The sequence below is a fragment of the Halichoerus grypus genome, chromosome 11, assembly GCF_964656455.1.
Source record: "Halichoerus grypus chromosome 11, mHalGry1.hap1.1, whole genome shotgun sequence".
Lineage (NCBI taxonomy): Eukaryota > Metazoa > Chordata > Mammalia > Carnivora > Phocidae > Halichoerus > Halichoerus grypus.
Window position 1 is genome coordinate 14615198 of NC_135722.1, and position 14422 is coordinate 14629619.

The 14422-nt window shown below is 48.5% G+C and overlaps 1 protein-coding gene across 50 annotated transcripts in view; it reads right to left on the reverse strand.

The window, feature by feature from the left end:
- The window catches only part of MADD (MAP kinase activating death domain), a 39805-nt gene that overhangs the window by 17219 nt on the left and 8164 nt on the right, over positions 1–14422 (reverse strand). For 3 of the 50 annotated variants that reach the window (XM_078058034.1, XM_078058046.1, XM_078058028.1), the window contains exons 8-24: positions 13150–13328; positions 12621–12856; positions 12244–12400; positions 11197–11300; positions 10916–11106; positions 10285–10538; positions 9899–10038; positions 9023–9124; positions 7684–7743; positions 7242–7344; positions 6694–6880; positions 6447–6597; positions 5932–6138; positions 4132–4185; positions 3059–3159; positions 2454–2537; positions 1956–2114 (exon numbers count right to left, since the gene is read on the reverse strand). In XM_078058034.1, the coding sequence (XP_077914160.1) occupies positions 1956–2114; positions 2454–2537; positions 3059–3159; positions 4132–4185; positions 5932–6138; positions 6447–6597; positions 6694–6880; positions 7242–7344; positions 7684–7743; positions 9023–9124; positions 9899–10038; positions 10285–10538; positions 10916–11106; positions 11197–11300; positions 12244–12400; positions 12621–12856; positions 13150–13328 (2469 nt within the window). The remainder of the gene's footprint in view (positions 1–1955; positions 2115–2453; positions 2538–3058; positions 3160–4131; positions 4186–5931; positions 6139–6446; positions 6598–6693; positions 6881–7241; positions 7345–7683; positions 7744–9022; positions 9125–9898; positions 10039–10284; positions 10539–10915; positions 11107–11196; positions 11301–12243; positions 12401–12620; positions 12857–13149; positions 13329–14422) is intronic. The other 47 variants (XM_036105051.2, XM_036105063.2, XM_036105040.2 and 44 more) reach the window with 23 other exon arrangements.

Consider the following 14422-nt stretch of genomic DNA (forward strand, 5'->3'; position numbering starts at 1 on the left):
TTGTCCCAGGAAGGTGCCAGGAAAGGCAGCATACAGCTGAATGGCTTCTTGAAAGACTGCTATCCCATAATGTCTATCTTAACATCCAGAATGGAGGCACGCTAGAAGGATTTAAAATACTCTCAATAAAATGGCCTATTTAGACTCAAGGAGAGTTAAGGTCTATTAACTCGAACGACTCTGCTGACCCTCAATCTCATGCTCTACCTTTGCTCAGGGATGTCATTTCCTCTATTAGAAACATACACAGAAAGCCCTGAGGGTGGGAATGATCACCAGTGTTAAATACTTTAAATTTCATCTTCCATTCGCCCCACAAACCAAAGATAAGGACTTATAAGCTCCTATAAGGAATATCCATTCTCAGGGCGCCTGGGTGGCTCACTCAGTTAAGTGTCTGCCTTTGGCTCAGGTCATGGTCTCCAGGTCCTGGGATCAAGCCCTGCATGGGGCTCCCTGCTCAGCGGGGAGTCTGCTTCTCCCTCCCCCTGCTTGTGCTCTCTCTCTCTCTCTCTCTCTCACTTTCTCTCGCTCAAATAAAATCTTTTAAAAAATTATTTAAAAAAGAATACTGATTCTTGGGGCGCCTGGGTGGCTCAGTCGTTAAGCGTCTGCCTTCGGCTCAGGTCATGATCCCAGGATCCTGGGATCGAGCCCCGCATCGGGCTCCCTGCTCCGCGGGAAGCCTGCTTCTCTCTCTCCCACTCCCCCTGCTTGTGTTCCCTCTCTCGCTGTGTCTCTCTCTCTGTCAAATAAATAAAATCTTTAAAAAAAAAGGGGGGGGCGCCTGGGTGGCTCAGTTGGTTAAGCGACTGCCTTCGGCTCAGGTCATGATCCCAGAGTCCTGGGATCGAGTCCCACATCGGGCTCCCGGCTCAGCGGGGAGCCTGCTTCTCCCTCTGACCCTATCCCCTCTCATGCTGTTTCTCTCTCTCTCTCAAATAAATAAATAAATAAAATCTTAAAAAAAAAAAAATAATATTGATTCTCAACTCTAATAAAGTGACAAGTGTATCAGAGTGCTTAATGCTGCCTAAAGAGGTACGTATACACCAAAATGCAGTGTGTCTAAAGGCAAGGACTAAACAGAATTACTTTAATTCCAACTGATCACTGGCTTTTTTTTTTTTTTTAAGATTTTATTTACTTATTTGACAGAGAGAGAGACACAGCGAGAGAGGAAACACAAGCAGGGGGAGTGGGAGAGGGAGAAGCAGGCTTCCCGCGGAGCAGGGAGCCCGATACGGGGCTCGATCCCAGGACCCTGGGACCATGACCTGAGCCGAAGGCAGACGCCTAATGACTGAGCCACCCAGGCGCCCCAATAAAATGCTATTTTAAAGTGCTATATAAATAGGGGCGCCTGGGTGGCTCAGTCGGTTAAGCGTCTGCCTTCGGCTCAGGTCATGATCCCAGGGTCCTGGGATGGAGCCCCGCGTCCAGCTCCCAGCTCAGAGGGGAGTCTGCTTCTCCCTCTCCCTCGGCTTGTGTTCCCTCTCTCTCTCTCCGTCAAACAAATGTCTAAAACAAAAAAAGTGCTATATAAATATAGCACCGGAAGTGGCCGGAATAAAACCAAACTATCCCCCAGCAAGAGGCAGACTGACACGAAAGGAGAGTCGCTGTTGTCCTGGCATTGCCACAAGGACACCTATCACCTTGTCTACTGTAAATACAGGGATAACTGCTACCCAGGATTTGAAGCCCTGATCTGACTGGGCGGGGAGCCTGACTCATCAGTGATTCAGGAGAGGGTCCTAAAAGCCCCAGATCATAGAGTAAAATAACTCTAAAAAAAAGCCTTAGAAAACATTTTCTTTGAAGCCAAATATATGGGGATAATCCACTCCTTACTTCCTCTTTTCCTTCTAATTGTCCCTAATGTTTCATTCTTTTCTAACCCACTCCCCTCTCATGAGAGAAATGATCTCCTTTTGTTAGTAAACCAAACTTACAAAGATGGTGCTGGTAGCAGAGTTGGTCTCAATCTCACTATCAGACAAGGTGCCCCGAGAGCTTGCCAAGTGGGCGCTGCCCTCACCGCCTGGCCCATCACCTGCATTGCTGCTCAGGTCACTGTCTGCTCCAAGGGTCTCTCCAGAGCTATTACTCACCTGGCAAGGAAAGAAAGGTAGTAAGGGATAGTCCCCAGCGAAGGGTTTGCAGAAATGCCCAGCTGTTAGAACTCTCTACTGCCATTAAAAAAAAAAAGGGCACTGAACGTCAAAGGTGTGTCAGGTAGCCTCTGGAAGTACCTTCTTTACAAGTTGAGAAGCCCTGGGTGAAATCTCAGGGTCTGATCCCACGCACACAGACCTACGCCAGGTGAGCATCTCCACCATGGGAACCAAGCTGACATGAGACTAAGAGCCTCCAAAGGAGAAAGCAGCCCCCTTTTCCAAACGGGAACTCACACCCCCACCCCTCAAGATGCCAATGTGGTGTTCCCCTACCACGGTGCTAACTTCAGAGTCCTGACTTGAGCTTCGGATCATAACAGCTGGACTCACACCAATGACAGAGTCTGGATCAGTCCTCTGAAACGACACGGGAACTCAGACACATTAGAGGAGGTGTCCCATCTACTCTCATTTCCCTAAGAAATACTGTGTCTTCTTCCTTCTTCTCAACCCCAACCTACTATTATCATCCCTAAACAGGTCATGAGAAGTTTATTTTTTTCCTGAATATAAGATATACATGACTTGCATGACAAAAAATAATGAACATTAAAGAAATACATGCTTACTATAGAAAATACATGAAAGAATACGGAAACAAAAATAAGCCATAAACCTACCACTAACATTAATCACTGTTAAGGTTTTAGTATACTTCCTTTCAGTCTTTTCTACATACATTTTAAAAATAAAATGGGAATCATACTGCATGTAGCTTTGTAAAACATCTTCCCATGTCACTAAATTTTTGGAAACACAGTCTTCAGTAGATACTAGTATCGTATTATGTAGATATATTACACTTATTTCATCATTCTCTCATCACTGGGCATGCATGTTGTTTTGACGCTGTAATTCACAACAAGGTTGTCACAAACCTGGGAACCAGATGTCAGGCTCACGCCACTGTCCGCGCTGATCTGGGACTTTTTCTCGTCTGTCTCACGAAGGTCAAAGACGGGTTTGATTACTTCGGGCCCTGGGTAGGGGAAAACCTCTGTCACTCCATACACAAAGGCCAGGGGCAGGCTGGTGAGGGGAGTGGGACAGCACACAGCCAGGTCCCAGACCTCAGCAAGCCCCAGTCACCTTTCCAGGGACTGCCTCCACATCAGGCCACCGGAAGAAGTCCCCACATGCCTTAAGACCCAAGTAGGACAAATTGAACCTGGTCTCAAGGGGTTCTGCAGCCTTCTCTCACAACCTGAGAAATTTCTCAGCAAATCATTCTAAGACAGAAAGCTCCACAAACAAATGTCTAAACTACATTCCCCTATACTCAGAGTTGGAGCTTCCCTGGAGTGTGAAATCAATTGAGGGTCCCCAGGTCACTCAGTGATTCCCCAACAAAGGTGTCTAAAGGGGCTAGAAAAGGACAGGCCCAACGAGACATAGAAACACCAGCTGTTTCTGTGGACACTGACTACCCCAACCCTACACCTTTCCACATTTGAGATAAAAACCACCCTCGTTTTTTCCCCACCCACCCACAATGGTATGGCAGAAGGACAGAATGACAGAAAGCAAGAAAGCGTGCCTAGGCAAGCCACCAGAGAGAGCTGGGAAGCTACGGACTCAACACGGAGGGACAGCAACCATCTCTGCCAACTGTGCCCACAGGCCTTCTAATGGGTGAGGGAGATACCAGCCAATGAGGGGCACTGAAATAGGCAAACATTCTCCCCACCAACTCTGGAGCAATAGGGAACCACGTTCTAAGGGACTTTACTCAGTAGACGCCCTGATTACCGCCTGATTGCTAGGAGAGGGGGAAAGAAGCAGCCTACAAGTCACATACCTGTGAGTCACATACCACCTACCTGCTTTTATTCCAAATACCTCCCAAAAGCAAATTTGGGGTGGGGCTGACAAAGGGAGCCTGCCCCAACTGGGCCTGGGGAGTTGGCAGGTATGGGAGATTTGGGAACAGGAAGGGGCATTTGTTCCTTACTCTGTTTTTCCAAAGCTTTTTGCTTTTTCACTTCCTGGTGCTTGTTCCACAATTCTACCCCAGATGCAATGTAAGCAGGAGAGAAAGACAGACAGAGTCAGAGGCTGGTCAGACAGAATGGAAACCCACCCACCCAAGCTGATTCAGTCTCAGGCACAGGATTACAAATCAAGAGATAAAGAGATCTTCATTTTGGGGGGTTAACAATCAAGAGAGCTAAAGCCCCCCTCCCCCACTCACGGACTAAAGACTCTAAATTCCTAACCCGAGCCTGAAAGTGGTAGTAAAAACCCTGCGGAACATGAGAGATGGAGCTGCCTTCGCTCAAGCTGCTCCATTTTGGCCTGAGGAAACTGATCCTAACAAGGATGGAGCACTTTGCTCAAGGTCATGTAACTCAGGACCAGTTTAAACTTCCACCACGCCATGCTCTCTCTGCTAAATGAGCTGGGCAACAACAATTTTTAAAGATTCCAGAGAAGACAGATGATCACCTCAACCAGCCAAAGGGGTTCGGAAGCGTGAGCACCAATCTGTTTGATTTGCTGGACTGGACAGAGGCCACTCAGGCAGGCAGTTAGCATCCCTCCTTGCCACTACCAAAAAATCCAATTCAGCCCAAAATCAGTCTTCCCTGCCAAGTGACCCATTCTTAGCCAGTCATCAGGAAAAATGCTTCCGGTAAAAGTGACAGAGAACACGAAATGGTCAAGAATAGCATATTTGTTGGGGTAAAGAAGAGAGAATACCGATGATAGCATTCTTTTCCTGGAAGAACTTGAGTATCTACTTAATCCGATCTCCTCGTTTCCCAGATGAGGAGACAGAGACCCTGAGAGAGGAAATGCTTTGCCCAAAGTCTCATTCCTAGCTGGAAGCAGATACAGGACTAAAACTCCAGGCCTTCAGACTTACGGGTGGGTACTTTTTCTAGAACATCACATCAGGCAGGAGAAAGGCAGGGTTGACCGCCTCTAGGACACTGTTCTGCTGGCTAGAGAAGGGGAGCTCCCCAACGAAGGAAACTGGTGCTTCATCACCATTTATGGGAGCACAAGACAACTGCTAATGGTGTGGCAAAGAAGCATCCATTAGAAGCATAATGCCCACGGAAACAGAACCAGACAAAGAAACGCACAACCTAGATGACCCAAGGTCAAGTACAGAGGGGGTCAAGTGGAGGTGTCACCCAGAAAGCTCACTAAGGGACTGCCTTAGGGGGAATGGAGAAACATTCAACGTAAACAAGCTCTTAATCAAGTCCAGTAAGGAAAGGTTTAAAGAAAAGCTGATTCAGAAATCTATACCTTGAGGCCTAGAGCCCAGGGAAATGAGGTTGCTGGACATCCCCAGAGAAGCAAATTTGAGGGTAGTGTCATGGTTGGATGGGGGTAAACCGGCCCAGACGATCATAATTTTATAGACCAAAGATGCATCTATAAACTTTCTTACAGCTTCCAGGAGCTCACATGGCTCTCCACTGTGTGAAGAAATTCAGATGTAAATAAAAAGAGGGACCAGGAATAGAGCTCAGACTCCCTGCACTAAACCTCACTGAGCCTTCTAAGCAAAACTTCCCTTCTTCCTCTAAGACGTAGGTGGGGGTGCCTATAAAGAAAGCATAAGGGATAAAAAAAGTACAAAGAAATACCATCAGAAATGGACGCAGACCTATCTCCCTCTCTAGAAAGCAAAGCATGGGGGAAAAGAAAGGCAGGATTCTGGATGAATTGAAAGGAGGGAGAGGTATTTAAGAAGCCAGAACCCTCTCTCCACCACACCAAACACAGTGATACATACCAACAGATGCTACAAAGTTCTCTTCCTTTAAACTTCTGGTGTCCAGTTCTTTAGGACCCTTTCCTGCAGCACTTGGCGCCCAAGGTCCCAGCTGCGGAACTCTCAGCTGTGCCGTAGCCTTTGGGTCCCCCCGCCCAGCCAGGCCAGGATCCTTGCCAACTGGGGTATTTACACTCTCTGTTGGACTTCTCTTCCGCTTGTCTGGTTCTAGGAAAAGATCGAATAGAGAAAGAGGTCAAAAGAGACAGTAGGTGGGAATCGAGCTATGGGAGTGAGGCGGGAGAAGCAAGGCTGCAGGAGGATGGAGAATGGAAGAAGTGCAAGGAAAGAAAAGCGGACATCTTTTTCGTGACAGAAAAATACCCAGTACAGACAAACGTGCATTAAAAAATAAAATCCCGAAGCCTGATGGGAAGCAGCCTGGCCCTGGGAAACTTGTAAAAGAACAAGTTCCCTTTCGTTGGAGATCAGTGCGAGAGTTGTGGACGGCGCTGGCCCAGCCAGTGTGATCCTACCTTTACTATAGTAGTGGGTCTGGGCAATCTCCAGAAGCCCAAAGATGCTGGCCATGCCACCCAGACCTGCGTGGGCATAGGACTGCTCCAGGCTGAGTACCGTGCACTTGAGCAGGTCTAACATTCCCTTGTACACCTTTCGACTGATCTCCTGCAACAACAAGCCAGGGGTGAGAGTTGGCAAAACTACCTTTGATGTCCAGGTCCCTCTTCCAGCTGATTCCAGCTCCCCACCCCAGACACTGACCACGTCGGGGATGGCATCCTGCCGGGCATCATCCTCTGACTGCACTGTGCGGTTCAGCTTGCTCAGGACAAAGACTCGCAGTTGCTCACTCTCCAGTAGCCGACGCACCTTTTTCATGTTGAGCCAGCCAACGCCCTGGCCATCCAGCACGCTGTGGACCACCTCCTTCAGGAACTGCTGGTTCTCACTATGGGGTCCACACACCACTTCTGTGGTCATCAGCTTCTGTGCAGAGCACTCCCCCCACTTCACCAGACTAGATGCTTGCCTCCAGGGGCGAAACACAAAGCCATGTCTCTAGGCGTCCAAGTCCCCTGCACCCCCTGCCCACCCCCCCACCCCGCGTACCCAGCACTGTGGTTTCATTCTCCTCGCTGGCGTGGGCTACTACCGTCACGTGGGGATTCAGTCAGAATGGGCAGTGCGCGCAAGAACTGATTTCATCTACCCAACTGAGAGGTGCTCTCCCACTCCTGAGCATCCCTAAAGTGGTACAGGAATCGCAACCTCTAGCACAGAACTTCCAAAATAGCTCAGCCATTTATTACCTAGAATTGCTGGATCGACCCTGAGGTGATGGAGGCTCTCTTTTCACTGTTGGGCTGTGTTTAATAACAGACGACTTCTGGTCCACTAAGGCCCTCCTGTTTCCTATAGCCAGGAAGGTAGGAATGAGAGTAGCGTGTGTCAGCACCGCCCTGGGGAGCCACGTTCCACACCCATTCCCCAGAAGGGCTGGGTGAGGGTGGCCCCGGGGCATCACACATAGGTAGAAACCAGCCATGGCAACGTGGAGGAGGTGGGGATGGAGACTCAGGCCACTCCACATGCACCAGCAGCACGCCCATGGGCAAGCACGGGCGTCACGGGGGACGGGGCAAGGCAGGTCACTCATGTGATACTGCTTGCCCCATGAGGAGGACGGCCCTCAGGCAGGCACAGAAGATGCTAGGAAAAAAAGATCATGCACAGCTCACGGGTAAGACCCACCTTCACCACTCCCGGGGCCGGCTTCAGTAACAATCTCCATTAGAGTATTTAGCCCAAATACTGGGACACAAAATACACAATTAGTAGGTGCACCATGATACCACAACCCCTGTTCCCCTCAACGGAGCTGTAAGTCAGACAATCTGAGGATTCTCCCAAAGCTTAGTGCACATGACCTTAGTTCTCAGGCACCTCAGAGCTGGAAGCCAAGAGATCAGGAAACCACCAAGGCTCTAGGAAAGACCATCCTTAAGACTATGGTCTCTAAAAGCCAGGGGCAGGGTAAATGACATGAGGGACCTCAGGTACTACACAGGCACATGCATGAAAGAGGGACTGCTGGTTTTCATGAAACATCTAGCACAGGGGTCCAGAGGGCCTGCCGGGTATGCAGGGAGAGGAGACCCATCTTGCAGATGCTGTCATGGGAAGTGGGGCGGGGGTGTGAGGATGGGAGGCAGATGGGAGCAAGAAGGACAATAAATGAAGTGAAGCATCAGCATGCGATGAAGGCATTTCAACTACTTTCCTCCCCAACTGCATCAAAGCCAGGGACGCTAACACTTTTCCACCCCTAAGCTACTGAGTCGTGGGTGAATTTGCGCCCTACACCTCTAGCTACTATGTCCCTCTGCCTACCTACCCTATGTTCCCATCCCCACCAGAGAACACTCCTTTGATTCCTGAAGTTTTTAAGCACTGAGGAGAGAAGTCAGTTAAAATATATACAGAGCTGCTTCTCACTATGCTTTCTACTGTAATTAAATATTTCAGCACAATAGCTAGAGAAAACAAATGTCAATAGAGTAAATTCTGAAGAGCCCTTCAGACGCTCCGAGATCACAAATGAAAATCAAATAAGGTCTTAACTGCTCTTAGAAGCCAACCAAATACCACCTGGCCCACCCACAGGGCCCATCGACATGAAGCCAAAGTAAGAGGCTTCTTGGCTCTATGAACACCGCCAGGCTCTCGCAACCACCCCCAGCAGGCCAGCTCCCTGGGATGGAGTTCCTCCTCTGTTCATGCAGTAGGAACCCGGCAGATGAGTGGTGGCAGCTGATGATCCCTGTGTTAATTATGGATCCCCCAGAAGCAGCAGTAATCTCACAGTTGCTCTTATCCTAAATGAATAACAGGGCCTTCCCTTCAGCTATGAAGATCGTTTCCATCTGAAAACCAGTCAGAGCCCATCATGTGCAACGAAAGCCATGAGAAGCGGTATGAGGGGCCACAGCCAGATCAAATGAGTCATCACAACAGGGCTCCTGACAAGCACCCAGAGGCCTGAAATAGCTCCCGGAGAATCCTGGTTCGGCGGAAGGAGGGCTGTAGTTACCTTTCAGACTGGGGAAGGGTGTGGTCTTCTCTCGGGCACTTTTGGTGGGCAGTGTGAGGTTTGAAAGACTGAAGCTTGTACTGTGGTTCCGATATAGGCTGCCTGTCAAGGGGAGGGTGGGAGAGCGAGCAGTTAGGAGCATAAGGAATCAAAGCTGACGACTGTACCATCATTTCCATCTTTCTCCTTTTCGAACGTAATCCCAGTACCTCTGATCTACCATAGAAAGGACCAAGTCTATAATATAGGGCAACTGCCAGGATGGCTCAAAACCCAGTAACAACTTTCTCTGACCACCTCCCCTGGTAATAGCCAAGTCTCTCATCAACTGCTAACTCAGCATGAAAGCTGACAGTTAATGCACTTTTGGTCAGAAGTTGGTGCTGTCCCTACCTGGCTTCTGAAAAAACTCACAATCATAATTATCTGGTCCCTGGTCTGTCCTCAATCTTTGACTGACACCACCCCTCATTTCTGGAAATACTCTCTAGGCACAAAAGTCAACCTCATGTAGATTTCAAAGTGTGTTCACGAAAAAGTCCTTCACCAGGCAAAGAAGGTATTACATACAGAACCCAAATCAAATTTGACCACTTTATTTCCACAAAATATATGACGTTCAATACAATGACTCTTTCTCAGTTGACCAGCTATCTTACCTGGGATAGACTGAAACCTCTGGGGATAAAGATAGAGACTAATCTGTGCCTGTCCTTTACCCGTGAAAATACTTTATTCACTGTCACCCAAACAACCTGGATTGGGGCTCGATAACACCAATCCAGCCCTACATCTGAAGTTCTAAGCAGCACCCACCATGGCCAGGCCCTACTGCAGAGAAAATGGGACAGAGGCAGGAGAGCTAAAGGCACTTACTGGCAAAAGACATGATGCCCCCGAAGCCCTCGGTGCTGGTGTTGGAGACGGTGGAGGTGGGTGAGCTTGCTCGAGAGTCTGACTCTGCGTCTGAGTCGCTTGCCAGTTTCAAGCTGTTGGGCCGCAGCAGCTTTTGAGCCCTTGAATGCACAGTGGCACCTGTGAGCCCCAGGCAGGGGTACCTAGTCTTGGGAGTGTGGGCCTGACGCTACACTGCCGTCACAGCTCCCTTCCCGCAACTTCTATGTCTAGATCAAAGCACCACCTTGGGATGGCGGGCCACCAGAGCATTCGGACATCTCCAACTTCCTGATTAACCCTCACCCAGGGTCCACTGTAGTGAGGTCCTTCAGTCACCCATCTAGAAGGAGTCCCCAGGCTCTCACCGACTGCCATTGACATGTTGGCTGAATCGGGGAGTGTAACTTTCCCCCTGCTCATCATCATCTTCCTCAGGGGGAAGGCCATACTGGGGCTCGAAGTATGGATTGTCATAGGTTCGCCGGTGCACTGACCCCTCTCCAAATTCTGTCTGGCGCCTGTCTGCGTTCGATTTGCCAGTGCTGGGAGGCACGGTAGGGAGGGGCTTGGAGACACCTCCTGCTGCCTTATCGTCCACCCCTGTTGAGTCGGCAGGTTCCTAAAGGCCACATTAAATAAAAACTGGTCACCCGGTGCCCAGTGATACTTTCCTGTATTCTCAGTTTAGCAGGGCCAAGCCAGGTCTATCAAGTTCCCATCTCCTATCCCAAGGGAATGTGGGAGAAAAGATCTCTGAGACACCCCTGTTCTCTGTGTCCACAAACTATGCAAGGGGGATCTTAGCTAAGCCCTGAACAAAGCCCGATGAGTTCCTTCTGGGGTCAAAACTGTGTCTCCTAGGCTCTAAGCTGGGAGACCTATGGCGACGAAGACAGGAAGAATGTGAAGAGGCAAATTAACAGCTTCAGCCTCGACTTTCTAAGGGAAGCATGGCCCATATCCCACCCTTGTCCATCCTTCCAAGCCCTCACGTACAGAAGTAGCTCCATGGACGACCGTGCTGGGGCTACTGCCGGTGGTGGGACCGGAGCTGGAGCGCAGCGGCGGGTTTTCCTGAGGGTGTTCGCTGTCTGGGCCCGGCTCCTCTGATTCCTTCTGGTTCTGCAGCTCATCAATCTCCACCTCGCTGGCATCCCCCAGGGCTGCGTGTGTCAGTGGATCCACACCTGCCAAAACCCCCGGTGGCACGTACAGACCGCACGGCCCCAGAGCCCCAAACCCTGCCCAGCGTGGCCAATCCCCCCAAGTACACTTACTAGGGGTATCACCATCGATGTCACATTTCATCATTTCACTGACAAAGTCACCAAGGGAGGAGTAAGAAGAGCTTGAGTCATCATAATCCATACTATCACTGCCGCTGCAGAGCGAAGAGCACAAAAATAAAAACAAAAATAAAAATAGAACGGAAGAAAGGGGCAGGGAAAGGAATCAGCGATCAGCAGTAGGAAGAATAAAAAAGGAAGGACTCTCATACACACACACACACACACACACACACACACAGGAATATTACTCAGCCGTAAAAAAGAATGAAATCTCGCCATCTGCAACAACGTGGTTGGAGCCAGAGTATAATACTAAGTGAAATAAGTCAGGGAAAGATAAATACCATATGATTTCACCCATATGCAGAATTTAAGAAACAAAACAATTGAACAAAGGAAAAAAAAAAAAAAAGACAAACCAAGAAAGAAACTCTTAACAATACAGAACAAGCTGACGGCTACCAGAGAGGAGGAGGGTGGGGAGTGAAATAGGTAATGGGGATTAAAGAGTACGTTTATCACGATAAACACTGACTAACGTGTAGAATTGCTGAATCACTGTACTGTATGCCTGAGACTAATATAACGCTGTATGCTAACTACACTGGAATTAAAATTAAAAACTTAAAAAAAAGGGTGGGGACGCCTGGGTGGCTCAGTCGGTTAAGTATCCGACTCCTGATTTTGGCTCAGGTCATGATTTCAGGGTTGGGGGATCGAGCCCCACGTTGGGCTCTGCGCTCAGCAGAGTCTGCTTCTCTCCCTCTCCCTCCGCTCCTCCGTGTGCTCTTTCTCTCTCTCTCTCTCAAATAAAGAAGTCTTTAAAAAAAAACTTAAAAAAAAAAAAAAGAGGTGCACTCTTTAATCAAGGCCAGGGAACAAGATAAAATAAGTAAGCTAACACAAAGCAATCAACCAAAATATAACCAAGGCTTCAAAGACTAACTAACGTCTAAGTCCTATGAGACTTCGCCACCGTGCTCAATAAGGGCTAGTGATAGCCTTTTTACCTTAAAAGGCGGTTTTGCTGCTCACCTGTCATCAGTGGGGTCCGAGTCAGAGTCGCGCTCTGGGGGCACACTCAGTGCCTCAGCCAGCTGGGAGTTGCTATCGTAGACTCGATAATGGATAGGCTGCAGCTGATGAGCATACCACTTTGGCTTGTCACCAATCAGGGCTGGATCAAACATGTCTACCCAAAGAGAAGAAAGAACAGTTAGCAACAAGGAGAAAAAAAACAAGCAAAACATAAAAGAAAGATAGGAAAAAGTCTAAAGCGAAATAGGAATGGAAGGGGCAGGTCAAAGATGAGAAAAGGCAAAGGCAAAGGGAAGAGCCATCAGGGGACAAAGGCAGAAGGTGGGGCAGGGCAGAGCAGGGGGCAGGGCAGAGCAGAGGGCAGGTGCACTCACTGTTGTGAATTCGCTGGAAGGCATAGTTGGTGGGGTTAAGGATCCATTCTCCAAAGTACTCCACAGCCTGAGTCCTGGCCAGCTTCTCAGCAAAAGGAGTCTGCCGGGGACGTGAGGCTAGAAAGGAGCCAGCTTGAAAAGCTACCACAGGCCGAGGGAAGAGACGCAGGGTACGTGTGTGCATCTGAAAGCCCTGCAGCACGTTGGGGGAGTTGAAGAAACGGACCATGGCCACTCTGGGGACAAAGGGGATGGTGAGATAATCCGAGTCCCACACCCTGCACTGTAAGGACTGCTGCAATCCAAGGTCTCAGACCACCTCCCCAAGCCACCACTTCAGAGGCTTCCAACATCCAAGGGAGAGGGATCTTAAACAATCATCAATCTCTTTCTTCACTCGAGGTCTAAAAGGCCTGAGAGTATGAGGAACTAGTTCTTCTCTTTGCTATTACTAAGGTGGCAAATGCAACTACTGAGAGAGCAGAACCCAGTTTAAGAGCTCGTGATTATCCAGTCACGGTGGTCGTACCTGGTTGCAACATCCACAGAATCCACATCATTGCCATAGATGAGTGGGTTGAATTCAGTGGAAGGTGTGGACTGCAGGTCGTTAGAAGGTCTTCCCAAGAGAAGGGGGATCTCCTGGCCTTCATGGAATTTCTCCAGATTGAGGATGGGCTGGGTGTTGAGACTCATGCTGGCAAGGGCCTGTGGAACAACAAGAAATCCCCTATGGAATACAGATTCCTGGGCAGCTGGTCAATCTCACCTCCTAGGAAAGAGCCTTTGACATAAGAATCCAAATACTTTAACCTTTAGAAGATAATCTGAATTATATAGCCTTTCAGTTTAAGCCAACCTAGCTCAAGGCAACTTGATCAAATCTGGAACCCAGGGCAATAGTTTTCAAATTTATTTTAGCCATGAAATGTTGTTTCAGTTGAAATCTATATGAAAATATAAACAACTGAAACACTTAAAAGTAAAGCTTCTCTGAAGGACATAAGGAACCCAGAACCTCACATGTTCAGTGTTCCCAGCCTAAATCAGCCCCTCAGAGGCTCCGTGGGGCAGTTTGAAAACCACTGGTCTAGACCAGCAGTGCTTCTTAAATATTAATGAGCAGAGGAGTCACCTGGGAATGTTGTTAAAATGCAGATTCTGGTTCAATATATCTGGGGTGATCCCGCACTTTTAACAACCTCAGGCAATGGTAATGCTGCTGGTCCATGAATCACACTTCAAGTAGCAGGAGTAAGAATACAGGATTAATGAGCCCAGGGATCTTAACTCCTATAAGCATTTAAAGTACAATTCTACATATCAAACTCTCCATCTCATTAGTCATACGAAAGCAACCATCAAGAATGAAAACACAGAAAAGGAAGGCAGAGAACTTTCTCAGCTTGCAATCCTCACCAGTCTCTGCAGTAACAAGACACCATATTACATCAGCAGGGATGAAGCAAGTGAGAGGGAGAGGGATGCTACAGAATGGCCCAGTTAAACCCAAACAGAGATCTAGAGGTACCGCTGAGCAACAAAGACAACACGGAGATTCCTGAAGACCCTTCAGATGAGAACAAGGATTCCTATAAAAAAATACGGAGCCATCTACTGGTGGTCCTACATAACACACACAAAAGGGCGAAGGACTAGGACCCTATCGTATTTTACCTTCAGGTACTGTGTTCAGCATGCAGAAGAGGAAGAAAATCAATCAGTGAAAAGTGTATTTAAAGGATTACTCAAAGAGAGGAATTTTTTTTTTTAAAGATTGTATTTATTTGACAGAGAGAGAG